Consider the following 15,807-nt stretch of genomic DNA (forward strand, 5'->3'; position numbering starts at 1 on the left):
ATATTATATGTATTCATAATCATATAATAAGGTTATTTTTTATTACATACCTATAAATATAAATGTATATATGTTATTTATTTTTTCATTGAATATATCGAGCTTCATTGTTTTTCACTATTGACAGAGTCATATTAATTAGAAATTAAAAGCAGACTGCACCTGGAACAAAATTTCTTTGTAGTAAAATTCGATTTTTTTAAATAAAAAAAAATGTCTGGTAAAAAAAATTTATTTAATAAAAAACCAACATTTTTGTATTTAACCCCTTCGCAGTCTAGCAGAAAAATCGTTTGTGGGCCCAAAACGGTACAAAAAAAATAATTTCCGAAAAAACTATATCATATTAAAAATTTTCGGGGTCGCTGAATCCAAATTTGAGGTCAGATTTTAAAAAATTCAAAATGGCGAACCCAATATGGTGGAAAAAATTTCAAATTGGTTTGATTTATTCAAAATTCGATACTCGAGAGTTTTTGGGGTCCCTGAATCCAAATTTGAGGTCAAATGGAAAAAATTCAAAATAGCGAACCAATATGGCGGAAAATTTTTAAATTGTCCTCGTTCATCACTCTGGGTTCGGCAAACAGTGGAATTAAAAAGTCTTACATTTGAATAATTTTAAAATATCAAGTTTCAAGCGAATTTTGGTAAATTTTTAAAATATTTAGTCGGCATGCTGGATCAGACATTTTGAATTTTTCAAAAACTACATAAAATTTAGATTCAGCGATCCCAAAAATCCCCGAGTACCGAAATAAATTGAACGAATTGAATAAATTTTAAAATTTTCCGCCATATTGGGACCACAATTTTCAATTTTTTAAATCTGTCCTCAAATTACGTTTCAACGACCTCGAGATCAATTTTAAAATTTCCCACCATATTGGTTCGCCATATTGCGTCCGCCATTTTGAATTTTGTAAATCTGACATCAAAATTTGATTCAGCGACAAATCGAATTATGCCATCATAGTGTCTACTTCAAAAAGAAGATTCCTTAATTATAGATAAATAGATAAAACAAATAGATAAATGAAGGTAAATAAAAATTTTTTTCAACAGCTGTATTGAAATATTAGAAAGCTGCTTTAATTTGATGTTTCTGATACAACTACTTTGTTGTTCATTTCAATTTTGTTTGCAAGCCTACTTCTTTATTTTGGTATGTAAACAGTTTTTCGTACGTCTGATGATTTTCCACGGTGCGCCAGAAGGTGGTTTAAATAAAAATGAATTGTCACTTAAAAATTCTTTTTGATTATGATTCTTAGATGAATAAAAAACATTTCTCAATAGTTTTTAAAATCAGTTTACGTGTCCGATTTAAATAAAATTGAGTCTTTATATAAAAACAGTGTTTTATGGGGAATCAGAATTTATTTAATCTAATAAATACTGTAATAAATGATAAAATAATTACTTATTTTCAATTTTACATATAAATAATTATATTGCTGTAGTGTTTGTGTCCGATTTTAAAAAATTAAATTATAATATTAAAAGAACGATTTTAAGAGTGACAAAATTTATTTAAGAGAGTCGAATGGTCTCTGAAATGTTTTGGCAAGAAGAGACCTTTAATTATCGCTTTATAAAAACGGCACTAAACATGAAAATGATAAATATTGATTTTAAAATACTTTCTTCTCGAAAGACAGACACTTTTTACAAAAGCAGCAAGAGATCGTTATTTTATATAAATTTCCTAAATCCGAAAGATTATACGAATCCATACAAAAACACGATTGCAAAACGAAAAGTAATATAATGACAGGTTCATTACCTCCTGCCGCCGTCAGATGGCAGCAGCATGCAGGGCGCACAAAGTTGCAGCTGTTATTAGATTACTTTTCTACTTTTTGTTTTGCAACCATGTTTTTCTATGGATTCGTACAGTCTTTTGGATTTAGGAAATTTTTATGATGAGGATTTTGGCTGATTTTGTTAAAAGTGTTCGTGTTTCGAGAAAAAAGTATTTTAAAATCAATACTATTTCACGTTCAGAGCAATAATTAAAGCACTCTTCTTGCCAAAGAATTTCAGATACCGTTCGACACTCTTAATGCATAAATATAAAAACGAAACAAGAAAATAACTTCATTGTTAATAAATTTATATGAACCCAAATCTAAAACATCTATTATCTATAAGCATATAAGTATACATTAAATAAATTCTGGTTCCTCATAAAATACTATTTTTAAATATTTAAAACTCAATTTGTTTTAAATTGGGCACGTAAGCTAATTTTAAAACCTATTGAGAAAAGTTTTTTATTCATCTTAGAACCATAATCAAAAAGAATTTTTAAGTGCAATTATTTAAACCTCCTTCTGGCGCACCGTGTTGCTTATTTATTTCCGTCCACTAAACACTTTATATTCAATTGTTAAGCAATCACTGAAAAAAAAGTTCTGGTTAAAGTTACTAGATGCGTTTGGTTAAAAAATTTCTAGTTATTTTAACAAGAAAATATAGTTAAAAAGACTAAACAGTTCTAGTTAAATAAGTATGGTTAAATTATTCTGGTTAAAATAATTCTGGTTAAAAACGCGCGTTCGCGGACACTGCATAGCGTCTGTTGTTCTTTTTCGAATAGTTTATCGTGCGGATCGCAAGAATGGATGAAAAAGTTAACCAAGCTCTGGAAAATTGGGGTTTGGGAGAATTAAAAGATCTGTTTAAAGGTTGGTTAATTAATTTTATAATATAAGTGAAAAAATTGTTGACGAACGGCAAACCCGTTCGTGTGGAAAATAGTTTGAAGGTTATGTTGAAAACGTGCTCGACACGTTTTATCAGAATTTTAGTTCTGAATAATCATATTTAAATAAACATTATTAAGAGAATTGCAGTGTAAAGATGTTATTATTTGATTGCATTTATATGTACATAATACAAATTTTTTTAATACATATTTTATAATATAATATAATAATAATAAATTTAATTAATTCTCGGATTAACTAGAATTTCTGGTAAGATCAACCAGAAATTTTTTTACCAAAAATTTTTAACTAGAAAAATTCTAGTAAGATTAACTTGAAATTCTAGTAAGATTAACTTGAAATTCTGGTAAAATTAACCAGAATTTTTTAACCAAATTTTCTAGTACTTTTAACCAGAAAAAGTAGTAAGGGTATATATAACTTTTTATTCTGGTTAGATTAACCAGAATTCTGGTTATTTTAACCAGACTTTTTTTTCAGTGATACTTTAATTTCTTAACAAAATTTTTTCAGTTTGTAACAGATGACAATCCAAAATCAATGTTACCATCTATTTTGTTCATATTGATATTTTTTATGTTCCAAGCAGGAAGTTTTTACATTTATTGTTATTGTGCAGAAATGTTACAAATAGAGGTAAGAATATTATTAAAAAATATTTAAAAACCTTTTTTTTGAGTTTAATATATATTTGTATATAGAGTTTAGCGTTCGCAGATACGGTATATGAATCAGAATGGTTTAATTTACCTCATCAAGAAGCAAAATATTTTTTTCTTTTAATGCTTAGAGGACATAAACCAGTGGCAATAACAGCTGGAAAATTTTGTGTACTCAATTTTATGATGTTTGGAAAAGTGAGTTGTAACATTTTTTTTTAAAAAAAATTACCAAAATATTTAATTATATTTTTTCATTAAATAATACATAATAACTGTTTTATATTGAAATTTTAGATTATCAAAACATCTATGGGATATTTGTCATTTTTAATAACAATGAAAAAATAAATAACTCCAGTGTATTTAATTTATTGATATTTAAAGTTGAGGAAATATACACACTAAGAAATTTAAAAAATAGATTTTTATTTTCTTTTTTTTAAACTAAAACTTTACAGAAATTTTCTCTCTAAGTTTCTAATCATAATATTAAGCCCCGCAGGTTTGATCCGCTTAACGTTCAAAAATTTTTTGCTTACAGCATGAATAAAAAGTGACGTATTTTATTTTAATTTATCAATAGAGGACTTATTTCAGGGATCCGTTAAACTAGAATATTTCATATGTTAACTTTTTGAAATGAAAAATAATTCAATCTATTAAAATTCAAATACAAATGAAAAGTAAAAAAGAACATATATAGTTTTCATTTTAATATACAAATTAAATATCTTACCGAGTAAATATAAAGATAATAAAGATTCGATATTGTTAAAAATTCGTTCTCAATTTGGCAAATATCCAAAAAATTCTTCTTTATGTAGAATTTTGCAAAATATCTATACAAAATAATAATCGTTAGTTTTTTCTACGTTATTTTTATAAAAAAAAAATCAAGAGACGTGTATAATGTGTTTTACATATGAAATCTCGACGAAAACAAACGATGAGAAAAAAAAATTCAGTGAAAAATGACTATTGCGCATGCTTCAAACTAAGTAAAATGACATAATTGTACAATTGGAATCATTAACTTATTGTTAGAGTAACTACAACAATGATATCATAAAATGATTTGTCATTAACTTAATTTGATAATGGTAAATACTTTTTAATTCTTTTTGTAATGTCATAAAAAATAGTTAGGTACATTTAAGTATTCTTCTTTATAGTATATATTTCTAATACGTAAACTGTTTCCAACTCCCTGTTTAATATTCTTAAAATTTTCTTTATCGTTACTTTGGGGTTATTATAGTTTTATAATATTTTAATGAATATTATTATTTTTTTTTTTATTTTACATTTAAGAAAATCTCATTGATATTTAATCAAAGTGTGGGAATTATTATTTAACAGAAAAAAACAACGAGGCTTATAAAAAATTAATAAAACAACAAAAAATGGAGGGTAATAAAAATTATTTATTTATTCTTATCAGAAGGTTGTTTATATAATTAACTTTTTACTTTCACATCCGCACGGATTCTAATTTTAACTCGTATTTCACTTTCTCATCCACTTCCTCTGATTCTAATTTTTACCCTCACTTTCATTCTCATTTTTACTGATTTTAATATTTAAGGTCTCAATTTCATTTTTACTTTCACTAAATTCTAATAAGTGGAAATAAAAGTGAAATAATGAGACTGAAAAATAAGAATCAGTGGAAGTAGAAGTAGAATTAGAAGTGAGAATTAAATAATCGATCCCTAGATTAGATTCATTGATAAAGAATAGAAAATAATCGTATTTTCTTTTTTTAATTAATTTCTGATTATCTTTAAAGATAACTATTTGAAAGATATTACAAGATCATCACAAATAACTCTTGGATGCTTTGGAGCGTGCCCTACTCAAAAAAATGAAAAAATATCAAGAGGCATATTTATTATTAGTTTATTATGTGTACTTTTTGGTGTATTTATTCCTCAAGGTTGTAGAATATTTCAAGTTTGGAAAAATTTGGATCATCTGACCAACGTTTTATGTGCAGCAGAATTACCGTTCTTAGTTGCATTAATAAAAATGATTGTAGTTTATCATAATAAACAAAGTTCGTATGAAATTTTGTGGAATTTATATGTAAAATCAAAGTCAACATATTAGTATAAAACAAAAATTCATTGGAACACAATCTTACATTCTCATTTTGAATTTATAAATATTGTAACTAGTTTGAATTATTTCACAGAAAAAAAAGTGGGTAAAAAGTTGTAAAGATAGAGGATAAAAGTCGTCAGGATACAGGGTAAAGGATAAATTTGTGATGGATAAAAATGTTACTAAAATATTACTAGAAAAATGGATGTCATATTTGAGTAAACTGTCTAATTTTAATAAAAATATTAGTAATTTAACACTTAACTTATTAAATCCACAAATTTTATATAAATAAGTAATTGCACGTGGAAATATTTTGCCTATAATTATTGTCTATTAATAAAAATATCTTTGACTAATATAACTGACAGCTGACGACAGTGCGTAAATAATCAGAACTGGGAAATTACAACTCAACGTCTGTATTGTTGCACGAAAGCAGAGTTAAGTAGAAACTGAATTTTTTGTGCATATTAGGCTGTGTCAGTTCATCGAGATATTTCGAGTTCAAGATATGACGTCAGAGGCCTGGAGAGACAACAAACAGACGACACAATGTTATTCTTACGGAGAAGAAAATTTGTTTCCACTTTCATCAATTTTATTCATACTTTGAACATGGAAAACGCTTGTTGACATCTAATAAAATTAAAATGTGTGTTGATAATTAATTTTGTTATATATTTGATTCAATTGCATTTATAGATTCTCTGAATTCGTGATAAAATATAAATTTTGAGGTTAGGGGTGTTTGTTTACTAACTTGAAATCTTTTACTGCTGCGGTAATTCTCACTTAAAATATATATTTTATATCTTTTTTAATAACATGCATACTGGATATTGTTTAATAATGTTAAAATGTAAAATGTGATTAGTAAACAAACTTTTCTAACCTCAATATTTATATTTTATCACGAATTCAGAGAATCTATTAATGCAAATGATTTAAATATATAACAAAATTAATTATCAACATTTTAATTTTATTATATGTCAACAAGCGTTTTCCGTGTTTAAAGTATGAATAAAATTGATGAAAGTGGAAACAAATTTTCTTCTCCGTAAGAATAACATTGTGTCGTCTGTTTGTTGTCTCTCCAGGCCTCTGACGTCATATCTTGAACTCGAAATATCTCGATGAACTGACACAGCCTAATATGCACAAAAAATTCAGTTTCTACCCAACTCTGCTTTCGTGCAACAATACAGACGTTGAGTTGTAATTTCCCAGTTCTGATTATTTACGTACTGTCGTCAGCTGTCAGTTGTATTAGTCAAAGATATTTTTATTAATAGACAATAATTATAGGCAAAATATTTCCACGTGCAATTACTTATTTATATAAAATTTGTGGATTTAATAAGTTAAGTGTAAAATTACTAATATTTTTATTAAAATTAGACAGTTTACTCAAATATGACATCCATTTTTCTAGTAATATTTTAGTAACATTTTTATCCATCACAAATTTATCCTTTACCCTGTATCCTAACGACTTTTATCCTCTATCTTTACAACTTTTTACCCACCTTTTTTTCTGTGTTTAGACACTGAGTTTTTACTATACGGAATATAATTCCTTATTATATTATTTCAGAAATGTCGACACTTTATGATTATATGTTGGACGACTGGAACAGTAAGAAAAGTAATGAAGAATTAGAAATAATGATTAAGAGTGGTCAAGAAGGAAAAAAATTTTCACATATATGCATTATTATGGGTCAAGTATCCATGAGCGCTCGTTTATTTCAATGGACTATGGAGAATATGCCTAATTGGAATAGTCCAGAAAAATTCAAAAATTTTACATTGTTTGCTGATGCATATTTTCCATTTCAATGGAACTATAGTCCAACTTTTGAAATTATATGTTGTTTTGAATTTATTGGAACGCTTTTTGCGACACTTGCTTATTCTGGAACTGACAGTTACTTTAGTCAAATATCTTTTCACTATACCGCACAATATCACATCTTACGTTTGAGGCTGATGTATCTCATCAATAATTGTGACAACACAAAATTTAAGTCTGAATATAATGAAGAGTTTAACAATATCATCAACGTTCACTATCACATTAATAGGTCATTTATTTAACACAGTTAAACGTTAAATGTCATGAGTAGTTTTACCTGTAGGATTTATTTTAATTCTTAACCCATTAAATCCGGAAAATTTAGTATGAAATTCAAGGTAAGAATTTAAATCTCAAATTTGAATAATTGTACATGAAAGGATTATTTTTGTTTGATATTTATTTTGTTTCTTCAAAATGGATATAAAAACTACTCATGGCGTTATTCTGTGAATATATTTTTGATACCATCGTTGTATTAATTTATTTTTTCCCTTTGAAAAATATTAAGTAATTATTCCTATTTGACGGTTTCAAATTTTTATTTTTTTTACATATTTCGAAAGTAATCACACGTGACTTCGAAAGTAGCCTTCATTATCCCTTTAAGGAAGAATCCTCTCTGCATAGTTCAAAATAACAACCATTTAAGTAGTCATTTGATCCAATCAGTACAAACGCAACGCTTGGCAACACTGTATTTGATTCTCTTCCGTTTTGCTTCGTGTCGTCTGCAAATGTTTTGATTATCATGTTGTTATTAAATTTAATAGAAGAAAATTCTGTGAAACCATAAAAAAATAGTATTAGAAGGGTAAAAAAGTTATCCCAAAAGTTTATGCTATATATGCTAAGATTGTTGGTTAAGAATGAAATATTGTCTCAAACATATAAAAAATGATGAAATATATAGTTAAATGATTAAAACAAAAAGATTTATGTTTTTTATGACGATCATTGTTAAATAAGTATTAAAAACAAATGTTTTTATTAATTTCAATGTAGGTACTACAGTATATTATAAACATTTGTCGATAAAATTAATATAGCCGCGCTTTTTATAAGGTAGGTGGCAGCACCCTTTTTTTTATTCCTTTAATTATTCCAGTAATTCTTATATAAAAAGCAAATATTTGTAAAACTGAAATATTGGTCAAAAAATAGTACTATTTTATAAGTCTAAAAAAAATTTGTAATTTTTTGACTTCATCAACATAATCATTCCGGCATAGCACCAAAGTCTTAACCCAGAAGTTGTCTACAAAAAATATATAGCGCACTTCGTGATTGGTCCAGCGGATGCTGAACTACTCTCAAAAATATTTTGAAAATTTTTTCAAAAATTAAATTTGCGAAATAATCGTTCAAGAATAACACTAATAAAATAGTCAAAAAGTATCAAACAAAAATATATGGCGCACTTTTTAATTGGTCCAGCGGATGCTGAGCTACACTCAAAAAAAATTCCGAAAAATTTTCAAAAAATTAAATTTTCGAGATAATCGCTCCGGAATACCACCAATAAAATAAGGAAAAAGTTTCGAACAAAAAATGTATGGCGCACTTTTCGATTGGTCCAGCGGATGCTGAGCTACACTAAAAAACATTTTGGAAACTACATTTTTTTAACCTATATCTACCAGTGTGCCAACTTTTATCAAAAACTGTCTGTCAATTCCCAAAACCGAGGATTCTTCCTTAAATTTTATTTGTCAAATAGAAATAACTCCTTAAAAAAACATTTCAATGCGGATAATAATTATCCAGAGGAATTAATTAATTATCCATAATTATACAAACAATGCTTCAATATTGCAAAAATTGTTAGACAATATTGAAGTAATAGTTGGACATTGAACAATATATTGTCTTTCGTTTAATATAGTTGCATTCAAATAATAGAAAGCACGTTCCATTTGACGTTTCTTGTTCAACTACTTGCTTGTACAATTCAATTTTGTTTGCTAGGTTACTTTTTTATTCTGGTAAGTAAATTTGTATGTCATGTATAAATTATTTCTACATATTTCGTTGATTTCAATCCTCATTATCACTACACACTATAATGCAATTTTGAGATTTCGTTTTGTATGGATTAAAATTTGTTTTACGTTGTGAAACGGTATGTGGATCACAAAAACTCTATAAATACAAAAAGTAAAATTATTTTTTTTTCAGTATATAACTCATGAAAATCGTAGTTCATTATTACCAGCTATCCTTTTTGTGGTGGTATTTTCCTTGTACATAATTGGAAACTTCTACATCTATTGCTATTTAGCCGAAATGTTACAAATGGAAGTAAGACATTGAAAGAATTTATAAAATCCTGTTGATTTAAAACCATGTTTTTTTGTCTAAATAATATAAATTTAATGTATCTCTATAAGTAGACTGAAATGTTTATTTATTACATTTAAATAATTATTAATTTATTTCATTAAATGGTATGTATGTTAAATACACTCAGAAAAAAGATATGTTTGAACCAAATGTACCATTTTTTTATATTTACCCAATTTTTTGGTTAGTTCAAACAAAATTTGTTTAATTCAAATAAATATTTATTTGATTTAAATAACTGTTTGGTTTATTTTAATAAATTTTTTGAAGAAAGAAAAAATTTGATTTTGCTAAATAAACGTTTGGTTTATGCAACCAAATGTTTGGTTAACTGTATTTAAATGCATTTATTTTGTTGATTTATAACCAAAATTTGGTTGCTTCAAACGAATTTTTTTCTGAGTGTACAGAAATTAGATGTTTGCACCTTAACTTTATTTGATTAAATTAATACACTGTGTTAAAAAAAAAATATGACTTCAAAAAATTCTTATCGGACCTAGTAGAGTTTGTAGAGCATAAAAAACTGAAAAGAATGGTGTATATTTAATTGCTTATACACAATTCTTTTCAGTTTTCTATGCTCTACAAACTCTACTAGGTCCGATAAGAAGTTTTTGAAGTCATATTTTTTTGTAAAACAGTAATATTATCCGAATCAAATAAATTTTTTTAATGTACATATATGAAACATATTACAAGAATAAAATTATTTTTAGAGTTATGCATTCGCAAATACAGCATACGAAAGTAAATGGTTTAATTTACCATCGCAAAAAGCAAATTGTTTACTCTTACTTATGCAAAGTGGCAATAAACCTGTAGAAATAACAGCTGGAAAATTTGTCGTTTTTAACTTTGCACTATTTGGAAGCGTGAGTTATTATTAAACTGCCTTTCTGGTATATAGAAACAAATTTTATAAAAGCAGCAAAATTAAAACTTAATTTTTTTATTAAGAATAAAGAAATTAAAATTTTCTTCCAATAACTTAATTTTTATCAATGTTTCAATTAAAGGGGCATATCCAGTCTTGAAAAAAAAAACAAAAATTCAAGCTAATATAATACAGTAATAATTACAATAATTTCATTATTACTATTTAATTTCAGCTTATTAAAACTTCTTTGGGATATTTATCATTTTTAATAACTATGAGGAAGAATAACTTATAACCACTTCTACAGAATGGAGAAAAATGGTATAACAGCCTTAACAAATGTGCTTGAGATAAAATTTATTTCTTGTATTTGGTAATAAATGTTGCTAATTTTTAGATACAATTTGGAAAAATTATTTTGAACTAAAAAAAAAAATTAGTAGTAATTTTAAATTAAGTAAAAACTGTATAATTCAATTTAAATACTTATTGTACATATTTCTATCATAATCATGTTTATCTAGCATCTAAAAAATTCATTTATATAAGCATTTATTAATTATACACGCACGAGATGAAACTGAAATAAATAAAAGTTTATTCTGCAATTGAATTTATTATTGAATTAACTAGGATAATCAGCGATTAATCTCAGTGGGCCAGCACACATCCAAAAGCGGCCAAAAATCCACTTTAGAATTAAAAAATTTTGAATCTAATACTGAATTAAAATCACTCTATATTGTAAAAAATAAAGCACATTCAACATCGGAAAATTTTTTTTAATGCACTTGCTATTGTTTGTTAGTTGGGTGAAAATTTTCCAACTGGGCCACCTAAAACTGACTTTTCAAATTTAAAATATTTTTTTTCATAATCTATTGCAATTTTGAACTGCAACAAAAATGAACCTCTAGAAACTCATTTTGAACTTCAGGCAAAAAGCATCAAAATGAACTAGATCCGATTCATTTTGAGTTCAAGTTAAAATGACAATTATAGTCAATTAAGAAGCACGTTATCATAAAACCATTAATCAAAATCATTGTTTTCAATGAACAAACAGATTACACTTGAAAAAACTTTGTTTCTTAAATCCGATTCATTGAATTTATAGAAAACAAAATAAATTATTTTTAGGTTAGAAACTTCTGAATTGACAGAAATAAATACCAACCATGCAACACGAAACATGAAATTTAACGGCGCCACTGTCTAAAAACCAAAGATAATGGCGCCAGATTTAAACATGAAACTATAACCAAAAATAAAGTGTTATTCATTATAATAATGTAATGATTGTTATAACATATATTAATAATATATATTTATAATTATATAATGTATTATAATATATATAATATACTATAATTATATAATTGTAAAATATTATTATCTCTCGTATAAGATTAATATTATTAATATTAAATAAATATTAATATAATTAATGTAATATATATATATATACAAATCACCTAAAATTTTTGTTTAATTAATTCGAAAAATAACTCGGGGGTTTTTGGGGTCGCTGATTGAAAGTGGATCCGCTATTTTGAATTTCAGAAAACTAATGACAGATTCGTAATCAGCGACCCTAAAAACCCCGGAGTAACAGTTTTCAAGCAAATCGTTTCAATTTAAAAAAAAGTCCACCATATTAGATCCGCCATTTTGAATTTCGGAAAACTAATGACAGATTAACAAATAAGTATATTTGCGAATAAAAGAATTGTTAATAAATAAACAAATATTAATTGTTAATAAATAATCACATTTTATTATACATATTATAAACATGGGAATAAATTGTTAAGAATTGAAAATTCCCAATACTTTTTAATACCTGTGATCAAATTTGACCTCTAATAAATCAATAGTTGCTAAGCCACAAAGAAATATAAACACGTAACAAAAGTTTCGTCTACAATAAAATTTGATGTAGTAAATGTTGTACAATTCCAAAACAATAATATACCAAAGAAGTAAGTAAAGTACCAGAAATTAAAAAAGGATGATTGTCAATTTTAACATATAGAAATCATCCTCTCATTTCGTATTATTCTCTAGTCCCCTGATTCAGATTTTAAATTATCCTCAAGCAATCTATTCCCATTTTACAAGCCTACATAGATAAATATAAAGAGATTTTACAAAAATTATTGACACTCATCTTTTCTTGCAAAAAACTACGGAAGTCTTATTTTTTCAACGATTCTTAGTAATCAAAATTTATTTTTGGTCTTTAAAAATGCAAAAACACAGTAAGAAAATTTCAAAAAAAAAATTGCTTCTGTATACATTTTGTAATAATCAATTCTTTTCATAAATTTTGATTGTAATGAAAATTTTTTTTATTGAAACAGATAATGAAGTTACAAATTATTTTCCTGCTTTTCAACGTTGTGGCAGAATTTGAAATTAGCCAAAAGAATTATGTGACTAGATCTGAAATTGTACAAGAGAAACAAGAAAGTCGAACGAAATGGTCTCAAAACGTTATAAAGAAAATTAAAAAAGAATCAAAAATTTACCAAATCATGTTGATAGCCAAATGTGAAAATTTGATGCATAACAAAATAATTCAAGATCTACAAGAAAATCTGCCAACCTTGTATTTCAATGACACCTATTTGAAACGAGAAATACAACATCTTGAAAAAAGGAATTCTTTGAGAAATCCTCGAGGTACAACTTTGTTCCTTGTTGTCGAATCTCCAGAACAAGATAATACACAGTGGACAGAAGAAATTATGGCATTTATTACACACTTGTCAACCGTTCATAGTCGACCGAAGTGTTTTATTCTGCACTTTTTGGATTCTAATAAAACCTCGAATTACTCAAAGTTTTTGCAAAAAATGTGGCAAGATTTATTCCTAGACGTCACTATTCTTGATGTTATTAAAGAACGAGCAACGATTCATCATTTGAATCCATATGTTTCCTACAAATCAAAACACTTTACCAGTAAAACATCATTATTCCCTGACAAACTTCGAAATCTAAATGAACATTCATTAAAAATTGGAATTTTTAATCGACCTCCGTTTATAAAAATGAAACGAAATTCGACAAATTTTCCTGTTGATGTTGTTGGTCCAGATGCAGAAATTGGAAACTTTTTTGCTAAAATGTTGAATTATCAACAAATATTCGTACCATCGAATGAGGATGATTTTGGTAATTTTGATTGCAATGTAGATAAATTAGGTGGTTTTTTTTCTGAAATTCAACAAAATAAAATTCAATTCATTAGTGTATCGTCAGCAACAATCAGAAATGTATGCAATAAGGAATCTTTGGAGAATACAATTTTTTCTCTAGATCACTTTGTCGCAATAATTCCCACATTAAAGTCAAAGAATTTGTCCATTATGGTCGGAAACACCTTTTACTATTCAATTCTATTAACTGTTTTGATTATAATAACCAGCTGGATAATTGTAAATACTCTCAAGTTTGAGAAAACAATTTGGAATTGGACGATTGTTATTCAAATTGTATTTGGAATTACAGCAATGTATCAACCGATAAAATTAAAGGAACGTATCATTTTCGGATGCTTCTTGATAATTAATTTTTATTATTCTTTAAACATCTTAACCTCGTTGACGGATTTTAATTATCGTATGGAAGTGGAAAAAGAGATAAATACCCTAAATGATTTAATCAAAAGCGGCCTTCAATTTGGTTCTGAATTAGTTAAAATAATGGTATTACCCGGTGTCTTTAATCAACAGGATTTCACAGACTGGCTGAAAAATGCTCGAGCATTCACATATGAGGAATGTGTTGAATTTCTTTTAAATTACAAGAATGTAACTTGTATTATGGAATTGTCACACGCTGAATGGCACGCTGGATTTTACAGGAAACAAAATCTCGTGAAATTCATTCCAGAATTTATTCTTTCTGTAGGATATGGATTTATTTTGGAACCTGGATCTCCGTATGTTGAAAAATTTCAACAAATTCACAGATCATTAACGGAATTTGTATTATTGAAAAAATGGCAAATGAAGAAGGTACAGAATGCAACGAAGTACAATCAATTAATTACCATAACAGAGGAGAAATTAAAGGGGTTGGATGAAAGTAATGATGAATGGAAAGTAAATTCATTGCTAATTGGAATACTAATTACTGGTTTTTCCGCATCGATTCTTTCATTTGTTGTTGAACTGGTCATTGATAAATGGAAGCGTAGACAGAAATGTAAAAAAATCATTGCATCTAAACCAACAAAGTGATTTACATTATTGGATTTTTTCGATAGAATATTAAATGAAAACCTTAAAACAAACATAACGGATTTTTAGTGGTATACGAATTCTTTCAAATATTAATGGATTTACATAAAATTTAGTATAAACTTCATGCTACCCTAGATAACAAGTTTTATGTAAATCCTTTAAAGTTTGCAAAAATTCGTATACCATCAAAAATTCAATGTTTTTTGAGATTAGGAAAAAATCCTGACGTGATGGAGCAAAACGGACATTAGAGAAGTGTTTGGCGGCACAAAATACGTAAGGGGTAGGATAGTATCATTCCTAAAACCCGATCATACTTTGCAATACTTTTTTTTATTGATTATTTATAACATAGTTTAGTTACGCTGGAAAATTTTTTCATTAAAACGAATATCTTCCTTTCATCAAACTTGACCTCTGATCAATCAATAGATCAAAAAACATTTTTTGTAATTGCCGTTACTAAGCTACCAGAAAACAAATACACAACAAATGAAAAAATCAAAATATAACTCAATGTAGTAAAGTTTTTGCAATAGACAGTAAGGATTTATTTTTTTTATTTAAGACAGTCAAAGGTAAATGTAAAAGAAATGCAAAAAATTAAAAAAAGCATTACTGTCTATTCAAAACCATACAAATTTATTCTATATTATTTAATTTGAAAGTGTAAATTATTCTGAAAAAACATTTATTATTATTTTTGCATTGTTCTGTATACAACAGTAGTGTTTGAAAAAAAGGAAAATAAAAATTACAAATAACAAAACATTGATTCATTTTAAATTTTGTCTTGTAAATTAATTAATTTGAAAAAATTTTATTTGAAACATTTTCTTTTAAAGAGAATGAAAATGAAGAACATTATATTTTTTCCTCTCTACATCGCTATTACGTTCTTTGAAATAAGTAAAAAGAATTATGTGACTAATTGTGAACTAATACAACAGAAAGAAAGGAGTCGAACGAAATG

General features: G+C 26.5%; 1 protein-coding gene across 1 annotated transcript; it reads left to right on the plus strand.

Moving 5' to 3' along the window:
* The first annotated feature begins 6,659 nt into the window (after positions 1-6,659).
* Positions 6,660-10,597, plus strand: LOC127283816 (uncharacterized). The gene is made up of 2 exons (XM_051308911.1): positions 6,660-7,567; positions 10,421-10,597. Exons 1-2 carry the CDS (start codon positions 7,100-7,102, stop codon positions 10,589-10,591), a joined length of 639 nt encoding a protein of 212 aa, XP_051164868.1. The 5' UTR covers positions 6,660-7,099; the 3' UTR covers positions 10,592-10,597.
* The last annotated feature ends 5,210 nt before the right edge of the window (positions 10,598-15,807 follow it).

This window comes from Leptopilina boulardi, unplaced genomic scaffold (genome assembly GCF_019393585.1).
Source record: "Leptopilina boulardi isolate dan_hultmark-lab unplaced genomic scaffold, ZJU_Lbou_2.1 LbouV2_310, whole genome shotgun sequence".
Classification (NCBI taxonomy): domain Eukaryota; kingdom Metazoa; phylum Arthropoda; class Insecta; order Hymenoptera; family Figitidae; genus Leptopilina; species Leptopilina boulardi.

What these genes read in the sequence shown, in the direction of transcription:
- LOC127283816 (XM_051308911.1), top strand. Translation starts at nt 7,100, where the DNA reads ATGTCGACACTTTATGATTATATGTTGGACGACTGGAACAGTAAGAAA. An exon ending in AGTTTAACAATATCATCAAC is followed by an intron (nt 7,568 to 10,420) that starts GTTCACTATCAC and finishes AATTATTTTTAG; the next exon opens with AGTTATGCATTCGCAAATAC.